This window comes from Cygnus olor, chromosome 4 (assembly GCF_009769625.2).
Source record: "Cygnus olor isolate bCygOlo1 chromosome 4, bCygOlo1.pri.v2, whole genome shotgun sequence".
NCBI lineage: Eukaryota > Metazoa > Chordata > Aves > Anseriformes > Anatidae > Cygnus > Cygnus olor.
Window position 1 is genome coordinate 29,211,976 of NC_049172.1, and position 23,980 is coordinate 29,235,955.

General features: G+C 34.5%; 1 protein-coding gene across 8 annotated transcripts in view; it reads left to right on the forward strand.

The window, feature by feature from the left end:
- The window catches only part of FSTL5 (follistatin like 5), a 415,275-nt gene that overhangs the window by 367,416 nt on the left and 23,879 nt on the right, over positions 1 to 23,980 (forward strand). For all 8 annotated transcript variants that reach the window (XM_040555979.1, XM_040555981.1, XM_040555984.1 and 5 more), the window contains 4 exons: positions 3,606 to 3,724; positions 12,856 to 13,005; positions 17,669 to 17,776; positions 19,309 to 19,433. In XM_040555979.1, the coding sequence (XP_040411913.1) occupies positions 3,606 to 3,724; positions 12,856 to 13,005; positions 17,669 to 17,776; positions 19,309 to 19,433 (502 nt within the window). The remainder of the gene's footprint in view (positions 1 to 3,605; positions 3,725 to 12,855; positions 13,006 to 17,668; positions 17,777 to 19,308; positions 19,434 to 23,980) is intronic.

The window sequence follows — 23,980 nt, forward strand, 5'->3', positions numbered from 1 at the left end:
TTTGTATATTATAATGAAATGCTCATCTATTGTTCCTTGTTTGTTTTGTTATTTTCTCATAGTCTACAGTTACAGTACAATACAGTGCAATATTTGAGGGATTTGATTTAAAGAAATAATGTAGTGGAAAATAATCCTTTAAATGTGGGTGCCTTTATGAACTGTTTTTTCATTTGGAGAAGGAGGAGAAAATAAACTGATCAAAAATTTTAGACAGTTACTCAAAGGAATAGAACAAGAAACTCAGACTTAAAATGCACGCCTTTGTTTGCTGACATGATAATGCTTCCCACCAATCAGCTTATATGCTGTTGATCTTGTCTGAATCATTTTTACTTGTGAAAATTATAATCTTAAACAGTTTAGTTAAAATAGAGTTTCCTGTTTCTCAGCGAGACAAAACGTTTTCTTCTTTACATACTCAGGAGGGGTTTTTGAATGTTGGGGTAGGGAATGGAGGTTTGTGATTTGCTTTGTGATAGACTGAAAAATAAATATAAATACAGACAGTATCAGATGTTAATAGCATAGAAAGCATGGAAAGTATCTTTTACTAGGGAAAATAGGTATTAATTTTCATATACATACAAGGTAATCTTTTCATAAATCATACTGCAGAAAAAGTGTCACCATGGAGAAATATCAAAATATCACAGAAAATAAGTGTTGTTGTGAGCTCTCATCTCTTTGCTCTAAGTATCTGGATCCTAAGTTAAAGTTTTAATTTAGGAATTTATATATTTCAGGAATAGGAAATGTTTCAAGTATATTCTTTGGAATATTGGTAATATTATACATGGCTCAGGTTCTGCTGTGAATTCATGCTGCAAATGATACTTCTAGGTTTTTCTTAAATGAATATTTTAATTTAATTTAAGAATTCAAAAATTTGTATTTCATTTGCCTAATTACATACTAGACTTTGGCATTTATCAATGTGTTTACAAATATGAACTAGGCTGTTGGTTTTATATATACATTTATATATATATTCCTATTTTATCTGTTTCTCAACTGGTATAAGCAATCACTTGCCTGATTACAGTAGAGTTCAGCTATGATCCTCCTGCCCTGTTGGCCTTGCAGAGTATAAATGATGTGTTCAGAGTTTCATACAATGTCACTGTTAAAAGTTAAACTGATAAACAAACAGATGCTTATCTCAAAGTTTTCAAATGCGTGGTATGCTCTCTGCTTATTGGGAAGGTGTCCATCAAAGTGTTCCTTTGTGTTTTATCTTGAACAAAACTGGAAAAGAGTGTGTAAGAAAAGATTTTGAAGGTACTTTAGAATGTAATACAATAATATAATGTATACACAAGCATAAATATATCACTGTACATTTGGGAAACAAACCCAAACCCACCATCGTTTCTTTTTTCCAAAATGGTGTTAGCCAGTTTTAAACATAGAATCACATTTGTCTAAATGCAGTGAATATATTTAAAGTTGTTATTGTTGCTTCTGGCAGAGAAACTGTATTATAAAAGTACTGTTTTATGTTGGGGGAGGCAGGGAGAGGAGAGAGGGCTGCAAAATTACATCAGATGTCCTTAGAGGAACAGCTCCTGTATTTGTAAAGAAGGGGCTTGCCTAAGTGATTAGATATTTATGTAGATATTTGTAGATGAATGCTCAAAGGAAGAGATTTGGGGTCATAAGCGTGGGGATTATGTCACTGGATCCACAGGTAAGGTTCCTTATGTGAACTGGCTGCTCTGACTCAGGAGAAAGGACATTCCTTACTGTGTCTCCTTCACTGACTTTGAAGAACATTTTGGTGAACATTACTATCTGGACACCAGGAATACAGCCATAAAACTTTGGGTTGTGCTGCTATGCACAAATATTATCTGTAAATTAGCAAGCCTGCTTTGGAATATTGGCAACTGAGGGGGACGTTTTAGGAGTCAATTTATTAAATGACTGTATCGCTTCAGACTATTGGCTGATTTACTTCCTCACATTCTGGTATTACTTATTCTGATAATAACTATAATACACTTTAGGACAGTGGGTCCAGGGAGAAGGGAAGACCTTGTTTCGTCCCAACCAGATATACATATTTATTTTTCACTAAGATACAGTAAGTCAGTTGCTCAGCTATCTGTGATGATCACTAGAAGGGGCAGCTTAACTTCAGACTTGTCTACAAGTTCCAGCAGTTCTTACAGGACACAATGTCAGGCACTTTCTAGAGAAAGAACTTGGCATGTTATCTTATACAGGCTATTTGCTTTACCTGCAAAGGCATACAAAAGTATCCCATTAGCTAGTTTGAACATATTGCAAAATATTCCCTATGCTCTTGATATCCTATTAATAGATTATATGTGATAGAAAGCTAGGAAAACCCTGCGTGGAGACTGTTCTTTCCTTCTTTTTAGGACAAATTGACCAGAAGCGGGAATGATTCTAGGAGATTTCTCAAAGATAATTGAACTTGCTGTTTCTGGGCATGGCCTTGCAGCCTTATGCATCTTACAGCCTTTTAAATGACCTTATTACCTGTGTCATTCCTAATGTAGACTGTGAATTTGTATGTATTTACATACATACAAACACCTATGTACATAGGTACGTATGTGCACAAACCCACGCTTTTCCCCCCCCTAATGTTCACGTTATTTTATTTGATATTAAGATGTTTTCCTTTTCTATTAGCATAGGTTTTCCTTTGGAATTTAGAATAAGCAGAGTTTCAGGCTTAAGTTTATGTTTCCTGGGTTTTATTCCTGTGATCATACGCCAAAATGTTGTTATGTCAAGTGCAAGCTTAGGTTCTGTACACAGGAGACATCTACTTTTTTATCATTGTAGCCCACAGTTTATTTGTTAGAGTTTATTATAATAATTTTATAAGTAAGGTGATTTTCCTCTTCATAAAATTCTACAAAGATAACTAGTCATTCATCATAGCAAATCAACAATTGTCTTAAGTAGTGCATAGCAAACTTGGAAAGATGTTCTTATTAATGGTCATAAGCATGATCTGGTTCCCACCTTCTTCACAAAACATTATGTCATGCCTCTCATTCAGCAACATTGTCGTAGGATTGAATAGTTCTATGAATATTTGTGTCATTTCAAGTTTGGACTGAATTTCTGTCCAGCTCTGGCTTTCCAATAAAATTCAAGAGAAAATATTTCCTTTTTGGACTAAAAGAACTGTCACATATAGCAAGGATTTATAACAAAGACTTTGAACTTCTCTTTCAATGCGATACAGAAATTATTTTAACTCTTCCATCCCTCAGGAAAAGAAAAATAAGAATACATGAAGAATATATATTCATTTTATTTCAATGTAAATTATTTCATGAGAAGACTTTCATTACTGCAGCTGTCAAACTATAGATTATATTTCTAGATCTATATTCATAAAGACAATGTCTTACCAATGGAGAAAACTGTGAAATTCTGAATAAGAGTTTTGTTTTAGTTTTACAACAGAAGATCCCATAGGATTGGTTGTATTAGCATAATACACATTAACAAACTGATCTTATATGAGTAATATGATGAGGGTTTTACTTCAATACGAGGATTTTCTTTCTTGTGATTATTTAAATTTGTACATTTCAATGTGTTTTTTTTTTCCTAAGGTCTGGGAATTGGGAACATGTTTTATGTTTTTTATGAAGATGGAATCAAAGTAATACAACCAGTGGAATGTGAATTTCAGAGACATATTAAGCCTAGTGAAAAACTCCTCGGTTTTCAGGCAAGTTGTTTTTTTGTTTTGTTTTTAATTTACTTATAGTATTTTCTCAATTATAGTTTTAATTAAGAAATGCTAGTTTAGTGTTATCAGCTTGATAAATTCAGATATGCCTTCTCAGTTAATGTATAACTTATAATTGTATACTCAAAATTTGTTGTCTTGTCTTTGATCAAATTCAAACTTTCAGTCTTAGTTTTAGATTGAATTTATCTCCTCTGCTTTTCTTACTATTCTTCGTCTTTCTCTTTTTTCTCTCTCCCTCTTTTTTCTCCCATTCCTTTCCTTTAACAGTTCTGTATCTTCTATTTTTTTTCCTTTTTATTACCTGCTTTTTTTTTCATGCAGTTAGTTGCATCTCTATTACTCAAGGATTAACACTCTCTTTATTAAATACAATATCTGAATTAATCATTTTAACAGTTTCTTTTTCTCCACTGGATGTTTGTTTATATCATTCTTCCATGGATTTTGTTTGTCTGTATTAAACTGTCAGTTGTCATGAGGCAAATCCTTATCCTGATAAAACAACCTTAGAGCTCCACTAAGTTAGTAGAGATGATCAGTGCTTTGACTCCAACTTACAGTTATATAAATAGTTTCAATAACATTATTGTCAATGGATTTATAGCTGCTTTCACCAAATCCTGTGCATTTATGAAGTAGCTTTTATGTGTATCACTACAAAAAACAGTAGTGCATTCTCCACTTCCATTTGTTCTTTCGTTGTTTTTCCTTTACTGCTAATCAAATCGCTAGCTGACATGATGCATGTTCTCACAGGAACACTTGGTACTAGTCACTACATTGACTTGTTCTATATGATCTATTAGCTTTCAAAAATAATAGCTTTTTCTCATTATTTGGATTTGAATGAGTGACCTTGAAATGAGAACCCATGTGTAATAACCCATGAGCTGTACAGTTTGTTTTTTCCCTAAAACCTAAAGCACATCAGAACAGCACAAAGTAACAGCAGAACTGTCTCGTTGGAGTTTTCCTCTTCAATTTACATTATTGATGTCAAAGGCTGCTGTACTCAACAGCAAGATTTATTTTAGTGTGAATAATTATGCTTTGAACAGCTAATCATACCTTGATTTGTGCAGCTTAAGTGAAATTAGGTTGACACAGCCAAAAATAAGCCAAAGAGCTTTTTTATGGCTGTTTAATTCAAAAGCTGATTATTTAAGAAGTCTGTTAAAATTTTATCGGTGTAAAGTGCAGGCTAGATTTTAAGTGTATTTTTATTGAAATGTGGTAATAATCAGGATGGATAAGTCAGACTTAATTCCTTTTTGTTGCCTTCAAACATAAATTAGCATAATAATTAACCCCCCCAACCATCCCTAAAAAAGAAACCAGGAAAGCAGACTACTTGACAGCTTTCATTTTTAAGTAGGTGTAGACTTGTGCTTCTTCGGGTATCTCTGGTTTGTGGGTAGCTGTGGTAAAATATTAAGCTTTGTACTTGCATGCATGTCATTTTGCCCATTAAATTCAACAATATTTCTGTTTTCTAACACCAAAAACTTCTTCCTTCACTTATAATAGAAGTTAATAAATCTTTATTCTTGCAAGAAGAAAAAAAAAAAGATGAAATATGAATTTAAAAGAATTTCATGCATATACTGCTAATACTATTACTAACAGTAATATATATAGTAGTACATAATTGAAAACAAAACAAAATAAAACAAAAAACTCATGGAGCTTTAGATAACTGTTGCCTCCTTTGCAGAATGTCTTATCTTCCTCTTTGGAAAAATCGTTTTCTCTAAATAATGATAACAAAATGACTCAGTTCTATCCCAGGATCAAATTTTTACCTAGCTCAGTATGTGATTGTTTAATGGTAAGAGCTGGTGTTGTAAATTGTTTGCTATTAATTCTCTTCAACTGTCATATAACTGCTAATCAGAGATGTGGCTATATTGCATATTTTTAAGTTGCTTTATATAGCCTTTCAAATCTATGGTGGCTATTGCTAAGAGAATCTGTGTCACTTAGCTCTTAATATATACCTACAGGAAATCATTTCGTGCTTGCTTAATACTCTTCCATTTCTTTACACTTTTCTCAATTAGCTGTTCAAATGATTAGTAAAACCCCAGTAGACCTGTTTCATTGTCAAATATTTGTTAAAGTGTAGAAACATTTCTAAATTCTGCAGTGCAGTTTAGGTACTAGAAGTGAAATACACATGATACTGCAATGTTCCTCTCTGGCTTTCCTGTTTACTTGTCAGCAAAGTAGAATTACCTTTACAAAAGCTCAGATAAAAGAATGAACTCTGGTGTTTCTACATGGCATTGCATTGTGTTGTGAATGAATGGTGCGGTATTTACACGTGCTTATTTAGCTATGCTAATTTTGCTAAAGGTAAATACAACTTCTCAGTAACGATATACTTGAGAACTCTTATCTAAATATTTAATTGCCTCTTATGCAACTGAGTGTCAATACAGTGAAGCACTTTAGTGTGTGCCTAACAAGGGAATCAATTAGACTTTTATTGTGTTTAAAGTGAAGGAAAAGATTTAGTGCTTTACTGGATCATCTTGGTTCACAGGAAGTTATAAAGAGCTTCCTCCACTCCTTCTCAGAATCATTTAAATTACTGGAATATTCTAAGTAAGTACCAAATGAAAGTTGACTTTTATTGGGCTAATATTGACAATTCTGTTTAAACTGTTGTCAAATAGATCCTTATCCATGCTGCACGTAGTGCTTCTCAGCAGTTAAATGTCTTCTCATTCTGAAGTGTTTGGGGCATATTCCTTGCTAATATGCAACCTGTATTCATATTCTGCAAATTAATATTATCCAAAGCCCTTGAATTCTAATTCTTATGCAACAATGTTTTTATTTTACCCTCCAATTAAAATAATTTGGGGGTGGGGGGGGGGTGGGGTAAGGCAATTTAAAAATGTCAAGATTGATAGAAAAATCATTCTGGGTTCAACATAATTCTGATTCCCTCTTTACTACAAGAACTAACACATCATGGCCATATTTCAGAATAAAATAGATGTGTGTTTGAATAAACCGAGACTTCTAATATTTGAAGTTGAATGTGTGCTAAAGGTGGGAACATGATGCTTAATTTCATAATAATTTTCAAAATGTGACTATGCGCCAGAGCAAAGTTTCCACAGGATGTGAACTTGAGACACGGTAGTTAGTCCACAGGAATTTCTTTTGTTTACATATTTACACTCTTGTGATGCAGGAAGTGTAGTAAATGCAAAATTGTTGAGGAAAAAAAATGAAAAAGGTCCACAGTGATTTTCACTATTGAATAACAAGTATGTTCATCATATAAAACTTCCTGTTGTAAGATGGATTAGGTGATATATAAATTCAAACCTGGACACATACACGCCTGTAAATGGTTGATGTCATCTTACTATTAGCTAATTAAAGCATAGGTGGAGTTTTCCTTATACTGCTTAAAGAGATCTACTCAAATTCTTGTTAAAACACTGAGGACTCTTGCATTAAGTCTAGATTTATAAACAAGGAGTTTGCACATACAAATCTGTAAACACGTGTTTTCTCCTGAGAATTTTGCTCCAGTCTAGTTTGAAAAACTTTCTGTAAGGATTTATTTTCCTCCATTTGCTGACATGATGTAGGGTGAGGCACTTTTTGATTAAAAATCTGGGAAAAAAGCAATGAAATAAGTTAATGTTCTATCAGATGTTAGCTTTTTCAGAGAATGAATTAGGAAAAAGTAAATTGCTCATATTTTAATTAGAAGAAGAAAATGGTGGTTTTATTCTTATATTTTAAGGAGAAATTATTTTAACCAATTACCCAACCTCTGGGGAAATTAATATAGAGACTTAGAATTATTGCTTCGAATGTAAAGGAAATCTGAACTGTCTAATCAGATAACTGTTAACTTTTCAAAAGTAAGATTTTGGTTCCATTGATTGAAGGTATTTCTGGAGCTTGTAGATAAGTGTGGGCTTGAATAAGAAGGGAAACAACTGCATAAACCCATTGGTGCTGGGAAAAAGTCTATTTTGGATATGAGAATTTGGGTGCATATTTTTTACTGTTGCTTTCGAGAAACACTTTTTTTTTTTTTAAGTTTTGGAGCAAAGTGAGAGTTGGAATTGTGTTATAGGAATTTATAACAAAAGCAATATTCTAAGATGAGTGAATTGAATTCGTATGTGTAAATTTATCTTTTACTTTCTCTTTCTATTTTTTACTTTTGATCTAAGAAAGTATGGTGCTTTCTTCTTGCTGTATTTGAAGTGGAAAATAAGGATTGAGTTTTATGAATTATCCATATACTAAGAATCATGCCCTGTAGTTTATAATTTAAATAAAGTATGTGTACGCATACATCTATATACATATATATATATATATGTAGTTTAGGTATCTTTTACATTGAGAGAATATTTGGAAATACATTTCAATCAGTGTTTTAAACTCAGATTCAGGAAAATAGCTCTGTTCTGGTATACCTCCGCAGTGGGAGGTATGATTAATCATTTACACTAATCTATGTGATGCCATGTGAGAGAAACCTGAATTCCTTCAGCGGGAGTTGGTGCTATTTTTACATGGTATGTTGAATGTGCCCTTGTAGAATCACAGCACCAAAAAATGAAGAAAACTAAGGTGAGTTTCTAAGAGAGATGACTGAAAGGACTGAAAAGGACACAGGATAAACATTTAAAGATACAAACATTTAAGGATGCATTATTTGAAGTAATTGTTCGCTGAGGACGCAACAGGAGTGTGTAGAACAATCTAAAAGTAGTTATCTGTTTAGATAAAGCATGGAACTAAGACAAGGCATATTTAGAATAAATATAAAGCACAATTTGAGATCAGTGAAACAACCTTCCAATTGAAGTGACAGTTGCACAGAAGGCAAATGACAGTAGATCTGATGATTGCACGTAATATTAGAAACATACTTGTCTATGTTGACACTTCACTTTATGCAAAGAAAAGCTTTTAGCCATGTTTAAGATAAAAAGTTTGCTTTGTCACTACGCTTATCATTCTTTAAAAACAGATTTTAAACCTCTCTAGAGAGTGCATGGCTTTTTTAGCAGTGCAAGATAAATCTTACTCTTTATATGTCTAAGATCTGCTGAAGGTCCTGATTATATGCCATCCCATGGAACCTGAGTTTAGTAGCTTCTCCTTATGAATGCAATTTCTGAAGGACCTTCCCTTTGTTGAGGTTTAAGAACCACATAGGAACAAGCAGGGGCTATTGATCTTCTGTAAAGAAACTCCTTCAGTTAGAGCTCAAAATTGATTTATTTCTTCTTTTGACATATAAAGATTGAGTGTATTTTCTCTAATGTACAGAGGCACAGCAGGCAAAGAATGTTGATGAAACAGAAAAGTTAGCATTGAAATGCATCATCTACTTCTTGAAAACATTGTTTAGTACTGGATATGCAGTCATTGGTCACAGCCAACATAGGGAAAAGTCCCTTTTCACAAGGGAAATGTCCCGTTTAAACAACTTTCGTGACAAGGCTAGCCACACAGTTGACCAAAGGAAGCCAGCTGATGTAATCGTTTTGGATTTTAGCAAAGCTTTCAATAACATTTCTCACAGTATCTTTCTGGACAAAATGTCCACCATACAGCTAGACAAATATATCACAGAATCACAGAATCGTCTAGGTTGGAAGAGACCTCCAAGATCATCTAGTCCAACCTCTGTCCTAACACTAACAAGAACTCCACTAAACCATATCACTAAGGGCTACATCTAAACGTCTTTTAAAGACCTCCAGGGATGGTGACTCAACCACTTCCCTGGGCAGTCCACTCCAATGCCTAACAACCCTTTCAGTAAAGAAGTTCTTCCTAATATCCAACCTAAACCTCCCCTGGCGCAACTTTAGCCCATTCCCCCTCGTCCTGTCACCAGGCACGTGGGAGAATAGACCAACCCCCACCTCGCTACAGCCTCCTTTAAGGTACATATAGAGAGCGATGAGGTCGCCCCTGAGCCTCCTCTTCTCCAGGCTAAACAATCCCAGCTCCCTCAGCTGCTCCTCGTAAGACTTGTTCTCCAGTCCCCTCACCAGCTTCGTTGCCCTTCTCTGGACTCTCTCGAGCACCTCCATGTCCTTCTTGTAGCGAGGGGTCCAAAACTGAACACAGTACTCAAGGTGCGGCCTCACCAGAGCCGAGTACAGGGGGATAATTACCTCCCTAGACCTGCTGGCCACACTGCTTCTTATACAAGCCAGGATGCTGTTGGCCTTCTTGGCCACCTGAGCACACTGCTGGCTCATATTCAGCCGACTATCAACCAGTATTCCCAGGTCCTTCTCTGCCAGGCAGCTTTCCAACCATTCATCTCCCAGCCTGTAGCGCTGCTTGGGGTTGTTGCGCCCCAGGTGCAGGACCCGGCACTTGGCCTTGTTGAACTTCATACAGTTGACCTCAGCCCATCGGTCCAGCCTATCCAGATCCTCCTGCAGAGCCTTCCTACCCTCGAGCAGATCGACACACGCACCTAACTTGGTGTCATCTGCAAACTTACCGAGGGTGCACTCGATCCCCTCATCCAGGTCATCGATAAAGATATTAAAGAGGACCGGCCCCAGCACTGAGCCCTGGGGGACTCCACTAGTAACCGGCCTCCAACTGGATTTGACTCCATTCACCACAACTCTTTGGGCCCGGCCATCCATATATAGTACAATGGCTGAACAATTGGCAGATGGGTCAAGCTCAAAGGGTTATAGTAAATGTGGTTATAACAGGCTCTGACGGATTCTGCACCTGGAAAGGGACAATTGTGGATATACATATGCAGAATTGGGGATGAGAGGATGGAGAGGAGCCCCGCAGAAAGGGATCTGGGAGTTTTGGTTAATGGCACATTGAATATGAGTCAGCAGTGTGCCCTGGCAGCCAAAAGGGCAGGCCGTACCCTGGGATGCATCAAGCACAGCATTGCTAGCCGGTCAAGAGGAGTGATTGTCCCTCTCTTCTCTGCACTGGTGCAGCTTCACCTCAAGCACTCTATGCAGTTTTGGGCACCACAGTATAAGAAGGACATAAAACTATCTGAGAGCATCCAAAGGAGGGCTGACAAGACAGTGAGATTCTACAGGGGAGAATGTCTGAAAAGCGGCTGAAGTCCCTTGGTTTGTTCAGCCCAGAGCAGAGCAGGCTGAGGGGAGGCCTCACGGCGGCCTGCAGCTCCCTCACAAGGGGAGCAGAGGGGCAGGTGCTGAGCTCTGCTCTCTGGCGACAGCGACAGGACCTGAGGGAACAGCATGGAGCTGGGACAGGGGAGGGTCAGGCTGGGTGTGAGGAAAAGGTTCTTCACCAAGAGGGTGGTTTGGGACTGGGACAGGCTCCCCACGGAAGTGGTCACAGCTGCAAGCCTGTTGAAGTTCAAGAAGTGTTTGGAAGATGCTCTCAGACACATGGTCTGTTTTTTGGGTGGTCCTGTGTGGAACCAGGAGTTGGACTCCATGATCCAGAGAAGTTGTGTATGCCTCATCCCCAGAAGTGTTTAAAGCCAGGTTGGATGGGTCTTTGAGCAACCTGATTCAGTGGGAAGTATTATTGCCCTTGACAATGGGGTTGGAATTAGATGATCTTTAAGGTCCCTTCCAACCTAAACCATTCTATGATCCTTGTGGGTCCCTTCCAACTCAGGATGTTCTGTGATTCTGTGATGTATTGTTCTGTCACAGTATTTTTCCCCTTCATTTAAAAGGAGTCTAAGGCTTAAAAACAGAATTATTTTTAAAGATCTCTTCAACTCTTTCTGTTCATTCTACACTGAAGTCATCATCTGCTGACATATCATAATTGTTTTCACAGTGACCAGTTATGATGCGTGAGACAGAGCATTTTAAATTAGGAGGAAGTACAGATAAATGCTAAAAATAAATAATAATTTTAATTTGTTGAAATTTTCCCTTGCAATGAGAAGAAAAATAAAGAGGGAAAAGAAGAATAGGTCAGGAAAACAACAAAAAAAACCCCTCGACACGTGTTGTACCTCTCCATGCAGAATATTTTTCAGCTGTTTGTTTTTACATAAAGTTGATGTCTGTTATAGGAATAACTCATGCTATTTCAATAAGAGAATTTATAAATATGGTAATGTATTTGTCCAAATATTTTTTTAATTTTGATAAATACAAAACTTTACTAAGAATAAATAGAAACAGATATAAATACCTATATATATATGATGAACAGTAATATATTTGTAAAATATGAATAGTGAACATAAACTGTGAGAGTTAGTAATTATGGAATATGAAGTATGATTTCACTGAAGTCAACAGGAGTTTTGTTTTTGTTTTATTTTCATCCTTTTGCAGGGATGGAAGGACAGAGGGGTAAGGAATGATAATTTGAAGCAATTGATTTATATGGGGTTTAACGCTTGTGTGATAGGCCTCTGGAACGTCTTAGAGCAAGAGCAAACTTCTGAAGCAATGTATCAGTACTCCACGTGACCAGAAAAGCAAATCCCTCTAATTACTGGTGCTTTGTCTCTATAACATGTGGCAACTTGAACCACAGCTCCTCCTCTTCTCTTGCCCTCCAGCTACACAGTCATCTTTCCAGTTTCATATTTCTGCATCTTGAACCTGCCTTACTGGTGTATTCTCAGGTGTAAGCCCTGTCTATAACTGCATTTCTTCGCAAGATATTGTGATGATGCAGAAGGGGGAGTTGCAAGCTACTGTACAGTAATAAGATATATTTGTGTGCATTTTATTTGTTTGTTATTTTTAAAAAGGTCTCTCACTTACTTTTCTACATGTATTGTTTCAAATGGGTTTCTTTCTCAGGACGTGTAGAAAACACACATCCTTTCTTTGAGGACAGCAATGCTAATGCTGCCTGAATGTATTGAAGTATGTTTTACACTTAGAACGCTTTTGAGTAGCATGGTGCTTACAACATGCCGTTTGGCTAGCCTCAATATACGTCCTAATGTCAATTTGTCCTTTTTCCTTCCCTAAATTTTCTGAGATTTGTATTTTACAGTTAAAAAAAAGGGGAAGAAAAAAATATTGTTATTTTTCTAATTTGTCTGTATCTATTGCATTGTTAGCTGTTCTGATTCTTGCACTTTCTCTGTTTCTTTTGAAATATAGGATGAAGTTTGTCCCAAAGCTGATGGAGATCCTGTTCAGCGGTGTGTATGGGCAACTGCTGTTAATGTAAAAGACAAGTTCATTTACGTGACTCAGCCCACACTCAACAGAGTACTTATTGTTGATGTACAGTCTCAGAAAGTTGTACAGGTATTTCTAATTTTTGAGTTGATGTCTAATTTGATGTCTAAGTTTTTTTCATTATATTTTGGAAAAAAGATGCCATTAGTTTGAGAGCAAACAGTATCTGGAAAAAAGCTCATTTACATTTAACAACAGTTTGTTTAGTTATTGTTCCTGTAAATAGTCAGTTGGCAGGGACAGAATCAATATGAAAAAATACCTCTTAAAAAAATTAAGTAGTTGAGGAAATGTAGTTCTTTGGAAAATTTCTGAATTGAAGTACTTTTCACTTGAAAATGAAGGTATAGAATAGTATTTTATCATAATGGAATTTAACCATTTTGACAGGAAAGATCGGGGGTTAGGTTGACTACAGAAGGTGGAGGGCTGTTATTCAGTAAACTTTCAGACAGAGAAATTGCTGGAATTGTGGAAGACACAAGACCATGCTTAGCGAAGATTGGAGCCTGTGGTCTGGAACTTCTCTATTCCTGTCTGCTATGTAGGTAGTACTGTCTGTTTCTCAGCCTCTGAGACATTATTGGAGATACTCTGCTTAATCAACATAATTAATTGGCTAAAAGAGAGAAAATGATGCTATGGTACAGAGATTAATTAACTCATATAGTTTGTAAAAGACCTTGTAGTAAAGGCAATGCTAAGATACATACTAGAGTTTGGAGCAGTACAATTGCCTTAGGAGAGTCTGAGAGTCACAATATAATTCACATGGTCAGTAGTAGCCTCATTGGGATGGAGTAAAAATTGAAGTTTGGTTGCCATTATAGAAATCAAATACTATAGCCAATCTATTCGTGGCTTCTCTCTCACTATCTCTCTCCTTTTTTTTTTTTTTTTTCTTTCTCCCATTTCCACTGGTATCAATGCATTATAAGTGGTGTCAATGTGCTGCAAGGTTAAATGGGGGATTTACACAAGGACAGGTTTTATTCTGTTGCATTGTCAAAGGCATATGAGAATGCATTTGGCAAATCATAGCTATAAATCCATCATATTTTAAAATACTTTCTGATTATGAAGATATTATTTAAAGTCTTAAAATATTTATGTTTACAAGGCATATCAAAAAGGCAAAATGTAATTATTTTTGCTATTTGGTTTCTGCCTAGTGTTCCTATCATATTACACTTTTTTTTTTTTCCTTTATATTAGATTACATTTCATAGTATAGTCTTCAGTTTTTCAGGCAGGTGTCATTTGAACAGAAAGATAAGTTTTATTTGGCTTTCAGTGGTAAAGAAAGGCTTTCAACACAGGAGTGTCAACATTCTTTTGGGGCTTGTGGTTTGTTTTTTTTTGTTGTTGTTTCGGCTTTGGTTGGTTGGTTTGGTTTTTATTTGAGTACATTACAGATCATATAAAATCTTCTTGAAATTTACTTTAAAAGCAGGGCTATGCTTTTTCTGAAATAAAATTATTTCCTGGGCAAAAGCTCTGAAGTTAGTTAAATTGTTAACAACTCTGCTCTGATTCTTTGAAGAAAGAAAATCTGTATGAGAGGTTTTCTGATATAGAGGTTTTGACACCACATTGGATGTTCTGATTCAAATTTTAATCATACAAATGATTACGAACTATACATAACATCTACACAGTTACTTATAGTATCATCACATCTATCACCAACATGTTTTTAGTTAAATATAACATGGATTTGTATTAGAACTCTAATTTATTTTAAATAAAAAATACTTAAATAGAGATTTTCTTCAGGCTTTTTTGCCTTTTCTGGCCAATAAATAAATGAAAATCTTTAATATAGAGATTATATATATAGTGACAAAAACATTTTAATTCTTATCATTTTATATTCTTTAAACATCTATATTTACTACCTTGTCTATCAATTGACTCAGTAGACATAGCTGCATTGAAAACCGTAGCCACTCCAAATGAGGATGGGGATGGATAAAATGCTTTTAAAAAAAAAGTTAAAAAGTTATTTATATTTTTGTTCCTTTTCTTCTTTTTATTTTATTATTATCGTTATTTAGTTAAGTTTACCTTTGCATATCAGAATTGGTTTTCTGAGAATAAGACTTTTTACAGCCAATTTGATGTACTCCTTCAGGAAGAGACACTGAAAAAAAATTCTCACTGCAATCCTCTTATTTGAAGAACTGGAATTTCTAGCAATGATTTCCCTGGTCTCCGACTGGCATTAATTTGTCATCTTAATTTGTCAAACTGATGAATGATATCCCAATTTAATTGCATTTATTAACATTTAGACTTCAGTGACAAGAGAGACAATATTATGCCTTTAGAGCTTACTGAAATATGTTTAAAAAAAAAAAAGTTGGAAGTTGTTTTGAACTTAGGTTTTATGGAATAGTTTGATTGGTAGACATTTCAAATTTGCTTTAAATGAGATTTGTAATTATTTTAATAATTGTTTTATTGTCATTTATGGTATGCCTAGAGATACTTAACATTACATGTTAACTAAAGAGTAAAATTCAATAAATCAGCCACCAACTAAAAGTATACCCCTCCTCAATAAAGATATAGAGGGATTCTCCAGTTCTTGTATGGAGTTAGATTAAATATTCAAGTTTCTGTAATGGTCTAGGCTTTGTGCATTATTTCTGTGCTCCTCAGAGGGCATATTAAGTAAAACCAAATACTACACAAGCCTTCATGCTAATCAAGGGCCAAACAACAGCAGCAAAACACATTTCACCTTAAAAAAAAAAAAAAAAGTCTTGAAAAATAGAATAGCATCGCTTTTCCATTACTGTAATAATAGCCAGGTCACCTTTGAACAGCCTTTTTTTAGGAAACATATTGATGTGGTTTTCCTTGTTATGGTATTTTGTTTGAAGTACTATTATGTACGTTATATTTATTAATTTATGCTATAAAAGATAATGAAGAAAATGTGTATACAAGTGTACATACATACATCTAGATAATGTATATAACTAGATTGTAGGATGATTTGTTTCTATGAAAAAATCTTTATCAAGATAATTACTTTAAAAAGATCCTAGAATAGACATTTTAAATTCCAATATATGTTTCCAAACTAGGGACATGGATGGTGTATCTTTAAGGAGATATACATAGGTTTCCTGATTTAGCCAGGTACATCTAAATCATAGATAATAAAGTTAAGAAAAATATTTACTTTCATTTGTAAGTTCTTGAAAACAAGTGCTGTCACCTGTAATTGTTTGGAACTGCTTAGCAGCATAAAGTTAAGTAGGACGACTTTAAGGCTTGCTGATATAACCAGAACTCATTGTCATTTAGTACTCTGTGCTGGTGGCATTTGAGCCTGGAATAGCTAGAAACATCTGTGAAAGCATGTCTCCAAGACTCTGAGCTTCTTTTTGCTGTCTGCTCCTTTCTTGGGAGTTGCATTGTCCTTGCATGACTCCACAGGTAATTCCTTCTCCTCCAGGCAGTGCCATGGCCCAGATCCCAAACACAACTGGTGCTCATTGAGCAGAACATGCACAAACCAGACCTTTCATTTGAGGAATCCAACTTGAATTTTGATATGCCTGAACAAAATAACTATACAACAGCCACCAAAGTATTACTTTAGACTAATTGTCTTCTATTTGCAGTAGAAAATGTTATGAAACTTGAATGACCTTTTCCAAGGGGCACCTTTCTGTTTTTAAATCATCTGGCGAGCAGCAACCTGTCTTCGTTTTCCATTTTCTAAAAGAAAAAAATGGATATTTTTTTTTTTTACATGAAGTTGTGACTTCCAACACCTCAGGAGTATAGTTAAGTATCATCAGCAATCTCAGCCAGCCATTAGTGCATTATCTTGAGGATCTACATCATTACTTTAAATTAGGTTCACTTAATTAGCCAGCTGGTACACTCCCTGACAAACTGATAAACAAGCTGTGCTTTATTGTTCCATAATAGTGAGACTTAAAAACAATTTCCACTTATTTTTTCTGCTTTAATTATGAATATAGAAAAGTAATCCCCACAACTGTTACCTCATGCAGAATGTCTCTGAATCAAATAGTCTGTCCTCCCTTTTGATACCTCTGAATTATTCAGTCTTTCTCCTAAAAAAGGAAGTGTAGATCTCAACTGCCTAAAAGGTTTTTAGTCTCTGGAGACAGAACTCAAGGTTGTAGGGAAAACACCTTGGTTCTGATCACATCTACAAAAAGTAGAAATCGTATTCGGGAAACATTTATATGTTAACAGGCTTACCAACTGCAACAGTATACACTTTAGCAGAGTTGGCTGCAGTAACACTGTGTTGGTTTTATGCAGGACTGTGCAGGAGCATCTCGTGTTGATTCACTATGTGGTTTGAGTATACTTTCTCTTTTTATCCATTTTCCAATAATTTGTGTAGTTTTTAACTGATATGTATGAAGAGAGGGATGGTAGGGAAGGAAGGTAAGTACATTTTTACTTGATTTAAAATGTTTATTTTCAGCTTCTTAATAGCCTCAATATGATGCAGTTTTGATGTCAAATATTAGAACACATAATGGATAAAAATCAGTGATTCAGTAACTTTGAATTAATCGGAGGACTGTTTCAAAAACTGACAATATAATTTTAAATATGATCTTAAAACATCAGGAAATGTATGTCCAGTCATCATTTAAATTCAATCATATTTATTATTTTTCTTTTTAAAATGTGACAGAAAGTAAGAATTTCTTCTCTTATTATGCTGCAGGCAGTGAGTACAGATCCTGTCCCAGTGAAACTACACTACGATAAATCACATGATCAAGTCTGGGTTCTGAGCTGGGGAAACATGGAAAAGAATTCACCAACTTTGCAGGTGGGTATATTGATCAGACTGATTATATGCTATGAAATCTAGATAGGCTGAATTTTTATGTAATTGAGACATTTGTATATTTTCCTTTAAACATCATTATGATGACCCAGCAGAGGTAGTAAGATAGATAACTGACTTTGCTTTAAAATATGTATATATATATATATATATATTTTCAAAACCTTTACTCAGAACTGACAATATCAACTTGATAGAAGGCCATGGAATACAGGTAAAAACAACAGCATGTTTTGCCACTATTCCAGTCTTTTGAGAGCAAACTTGCTGCTTATGGTGTTTTTGCCCCTAATTAGAGGATACATTGGATTTTAGGCATATTCATATTTCACTAAACTAAGTGTAAAATATAAGAGTAAGTAAAATAAGGTAAGACAGTTCCATCTTTTTTTTTTTTCTTCAGATATATAATAAAAATTTTTGTTTTTCACATGCCCTCTGAGCAGTGGCAAGTCTAGGGACAGCCACTAAAGAAACATTTCAAGAAACTGTAATTGCATTGCTGCTTTTTCACTACTTTCTTCTCCTAATTTAAAGTAATCCTATGAGAATATGGAGATAGTCTTTGTGTCATAATTTCAAAATTATTTCAACTTATTTTCCTTTTTCTAGAAGTCAATGGAGTCCTTATTTGTTTTTAAATGCATAAAGAGTAAGAGAAATTCAAACGTAGGGCTTAAATAGAAAAAAATGAGTAACATTTGAAAACACCTTTTTTAGCACCTCTAGACTCTTAGTAACTGTGCATATGCAAGATAATTTGTGGCAGTTTCACTGTTACTCCTCCTAAGAAAATGACTGATAATTGAGTCACACGTATCCTATTTTAAAGCCAGTGATCATCTTCACTCTCCTTTTCCTTTACACTATCCATAATCAAGTCTTTTCCTTTTTTAATCCAGTCTTAAGAGCATGTAAATGATTATCGTAGTGGCTATTAATATAAAATTGTCTTTTACTTGTCCATAAAGATTTACTGCAGAGACTGTTCAGGATTTGAGGAAAATTCAAGGAAAATTGGTTCAAGGAATACGTAAACTGAAACACACTTGCTCTTCTTAAATATATATGTGCTATATTGAATTGCCTCCTGATTGACAAGACTTGGGAGCACGTATAGTCATAGCTTCTTGTGAATCAATTAATAATATATTTTCACTTGGGCTGAAGTGCTTAAGAAGCATAATCCCAATCTAGGGTCAACTGTGAAAAAAGGTAAACAAAAATATTAGTTTGCACTAACTGCTGGAGACTTTAATAATGTATATGAATAAATATGGACTCTTAGAAAAAAATGAGGAAAAAAAGGAAATATGAAGATCAGGTACGTTAGGTATGTAACAATTCTTTGAAATCTGAAATGCTGATCAGCTTTATTCACTGTCATTTGTGTTGTCATTTCTAGCTGAAGATTAACACAGCAGATGAAATAAAGAGGCAATATTGTATGAATGTACTTAGATTAAATTTTGAAGGAGTATTTCCATAGTTTGTAATAATATTACTTTATGTAGGTGATAACACAAGCCAGTGGGAGTGTTTCTCATCACACAATCCATACTCAGCCAGTAGGAAAGCAGTTTGACAGAGTAGATGACTTTTTCATTCCTGCTACAACCCTCATCATTACCCATATAAGGTAAGTTTTAACTCAGTTATAATTAACTTTCAAATGAACTATAATGTTGCCTCCAAAGAAAACAAATTAAAAATAACCTTGAAAATGTGAGACCATGCCTCTTCAGTATTGCTTGGAAAGACCCTTTTTCATATACAAACTTCATGTGAGTTTTGTTGAATAAAGGCTGTTGAATTTATCAGAACAAACATTTATTAGAATGTGTTGTCTTGTTTTTTCCTTTTCTCATCAAACGTTCAAAAATTCCATTACTCTGGGTACTAAAGTTGAGATGTAATATCACCTGGAGTGTTCTTGTGGAATTGATAACTGTAACATTCAGATAATTCCCTAAATTAGGAGCATAAATCTTCATTTGGAAATGATACTCCCTAATTTCTTCTACACCAGAGCAGTTGTTATATATAGTATTTGCCATGTCATATTACATGTATGTTGCATTAAAGTTTTTCTCTTGATAAACAGACCAGAAAAGACACGGAGTTTTAAAAGGAGTTATGATACAACATAACTTAAGTCTTTCTGAACTAGAGTATCTTGCTAATTCTGTTCTATGTTTTTTTAATCAGGCTGTTTTTAAAACAAACTATGACTGTGTAAACTCTATTTAGAGTGTAAAGCTGTGCAAAACAAGCAAGCTGTGTAAACTCTATTTAGATGCATGCATAAAGTTTTTCCGATTTCATGGGTGCTGAGTAAATGAAATTCTTACATGTTAAAAATGGTTTGCACTATAATCCATACTGTAAAACACTGTAAGTTCTTGGGACTTCAGTTATTTCTCTCAGTGAATGTAGGATTGTTTGTGTGTCCAAGGAATAGACAACTTTTGGCTGCGATAGAAATATACCAAGTATGGAAAACTGGAATGAAGTAACAAGTTGGATTTTAGAGACATATGGGACAAGGAAAGAGAGTGTGAGGAAAAGAGGGCAAAGTTTAATACAGATGTAAAGCAGAAATCTTTTCAGAATTTCACCAATGCCTCTTAAACTAAAATCTATTTCTATTTTTCTTCCTCAAAATGCATTAGTAGGAATGTGAAATTTCATTTTCCTTTAATGTTTTCTGTAACATTTGTACCCGTAGGGTAGAAAAATTCTGCCTTCTAGGATTTGTACATCTGAATCTTACATTAATAGTTATTAGCACTTTGTATGCTTAGGACTGTTAGGTTATTAGCAAAGTGACACAGATATATTTCAGTGCAAATGACCTCAGCAAATAATTAACTTACTTGCTTATTGTGCCCTTCTAATTTCAAGTATCTACAGAAATGCTCTAATTAGGATGATTCTAACTTTCCTTCAGTTATGAGAAGGCATCATTCATGTTTAGCTAAAATCCCAAATCATATATATAAATATGCATCTCCATCCAAAAAGATTTTAGTCTCAAAAAAGATTTAGTCTTTTTTAAAAATGAAAACATCAAATTTAGGGTGATTTTACAATTGGTTCCAGAATTTACTCTAAAATATGTGCCTGTGAAGAATCTAGTCTATATCAAAAAAAGAAAAAGAAAATTTTTAGTTTTCTACAAAACTTTTAACAAGTAAATTAGCAATCAACCATATGCACTTTAAAAGGAATGTGTAAATTAATATGTTTGAATAGGAATTGACTCTAAGTACCATTACTGCCACATTGCTTTAAATAAGTAAATAAATGCACATTGTGTTCCTAACCTCAGCCATAGAAAACCATTAAATAATTCTGCTACATTTGGAGCAGGCATGCTTTGAGAGAACAGAAGCTACTACTTCATAAACTACCAGCATTAGAGGTACTACCCTTCTGGCTAATTGATTTTGATGTTTATTGCTAAATTTTTTGCCCTAGAGAGGGCAAATTTGTTCAGCTTTATCTTTAAGGGAATTTACAGCTGGTGATTCCTGCCTGCATAGCTCCCTAATCCATTGCCAAAGACTGCATTAACGGAAGAGGGCAGTTAGTGATCTACAATGACTGATTCAGTTGTCTCCTTGGACAATTTTTTAAGCTAAGGGATCCTGTTGCACACTTGTATGTGATATTAAATGAATTGAAGTTCCATTAATGTGTGCAAGTCTTTAAAAGTCCAAGACCTGACTGTTGGGGGGGGGGGAGGGGGGAGAAAGTTAATCAGTTAACATTTCAATAAATGTTGGCATGACTTAACCATTTTGAAAATATTATACAATGCATCACCAAAAATTGTATTGAATTAGTAAAAATGCTTGCTTTGTTTAATGGAATGTAAAATAATTCTATACAGTATAGGCAAGCACATTTATTTACAAGATACGTATTCTATCATACAGTAATATAATTATTCATGCAGATTTTTGCTATAAAAGGATCAATAGAACAGCACTGATACTTAGATACATTAATTTTCATGTAAATAGGAAAAGAAAGGTATGAAAGATATCATACAAGGAGGGGAACCAGGAAAAATAGGCCCAGTCCAAAGACAGTGAAGAACTCATTTTGTCAAACTCAATCTATTTGAAATTGGAATTCTGTCTAAATAGGTCAAGTAGTTGCTTTCTGCTGTGTATGGTGAGTCACAACTACCTGCAGCTGAAGAGTCATTTTACCTGTCCTATATGTGAGTTAGGATGAAGGAGAAGATAAAAGAGAAACAAAGAATAAAGAGAAAACCTACAGAATTAGAAAAAGAATATTAAACTTAATTAAACAGTGAAAAAAATAAATTGAACAAGTGACTAAAGGTATCCAATGAAGGTGGACGTAATTTCAGAACTAGTATAATTATTGTTTTGTAACTTCTGTTTTTTTCAGACTTTTTTTTTCAATCACACGCCAAATAAACAAAATCGCTGTAGTCTGACATGAGGCCTGTAATATTCTGTCCAATACTTAAACCATAGATTTTGGGTTATGTTGTTAACCAACAAAATCAATTCAACTGCAATTGTTTTTTACCTTCTAATGAACTTTTTTAAAATGCAAAGAATCTTACGTTAGTTTTCTAAAACACTACCTAATTCTGAGCTTCATATTCTATTAAAAAAAGACTACATACAGAAATTTTGTATTTTTATTTTATGTATTTTTTCAAGAGCTATTTTTGTGAAGTCACTTAGTTGTTAAAGAATTTGCCTTTCATAAAAAGTCTGGCCTTCAAGTACTTAGTTGTGTTTTTGTTGTTGCTTAAATGAAAATGAACCACATGAGAAGTGTGTCAGGAAAGTTTTTGAATTAATTGCATCAGAAAAATCCATCATAGTAGTAGTGATAAAGAAAAAAAACTTGTCTGTTAAATCTAAATTGTCACCAGTCAACAATAAAAAACCTCAACAGCAGCATGTGTTTCTGTAGAATGTGATGCAATGAATATAAATCTTTAACTTGTTGCTATTTGGTGCTTATTCTAGCCAGGGGAGCATTTTATGAGCGTGAATAGTGAAAGACAGAAAGAAGGGAGATAAACGCACTGGCTGAATTAGCTGATACAGATAACTGCTCAAGGGACCTATTTGCTCTTTTTTAGAAGTCAGTTCCAGTGCAACACCAGACCTTTCCAGAAAAAAAAAGGAAAGCTTTCTGCAGCCAGGTGCATTTGTCACCTGTAAAACTAAAATTTTGAATGATGTAATCCTTTTGCAACTGCTAACCATTTATAGGTGGACAGGGTGGAATCTGTTAATCTGTTATAAACTATACAGATACAAAAATTGAGTACGTATATTTTCAATAGTTGGCATTATACATTATACATTTAATGAGAAGAAAATTTTAATCACTGAACTACTCTTTGTGCCAAAGCAGTTCATTGCAACCAATGATCATGTCCTTAATTGTCTGCTAACACCCATTTCTTATCATAAAAATAGATATTTGCAATTAGTATGTGGGATGGCTGCAAAAAGATGACTTGTACAATACTCATGAAAATATATTCTCAGAAGCCTAAGGAGCAAAAGAGCTGATTATTTCAGCTCCACTGTTCATAAATCGAAGTGAACAAAAGATAATTGGAATAAATTAAGGTCTATCATTACACCGCTGAAAAATGTTTCAAAAGCAATATTAGATGAACTCACTGTAGTGGAATCACTCTAACTTTTTAGATGTTTTAATCTATTAGGAAGTATTTTAAATGTTATATAGTTACCTGGCTTAACAAGTGGAAGAATGAACGATCAACTCATTGGTGAGATGGCTCAGGATCTGAATAAAGTTAAAATGTTCTCAGTTTGAATCTTTACCTACCTCTCTTATTTCTCTGTTGTGTAGGATAATAGGGGAAGCAGTCTTTCTGAAATTATGCTTATTCATTTGCACAACACATTCCAAAAACTATTTTTTTTTTTTAAAGAGGTAATTGGAATGTGCTGCCAATACGTCCTTGTGAACCTTCATAAATTAAACCCACGTTAGGGTGGTGATTCAGTACTTTCAGAAGTTTGGATTCAGAATTCCACACTTCATTCCAGAGTTTAAGCCCATACAGTGGTGTGAAGTAGTTGAACTGTCAGAGCATTTTCAGTATTTGTATGAAAATAAGCACACAGAAAATACTTTATTTCAAAAATCCTA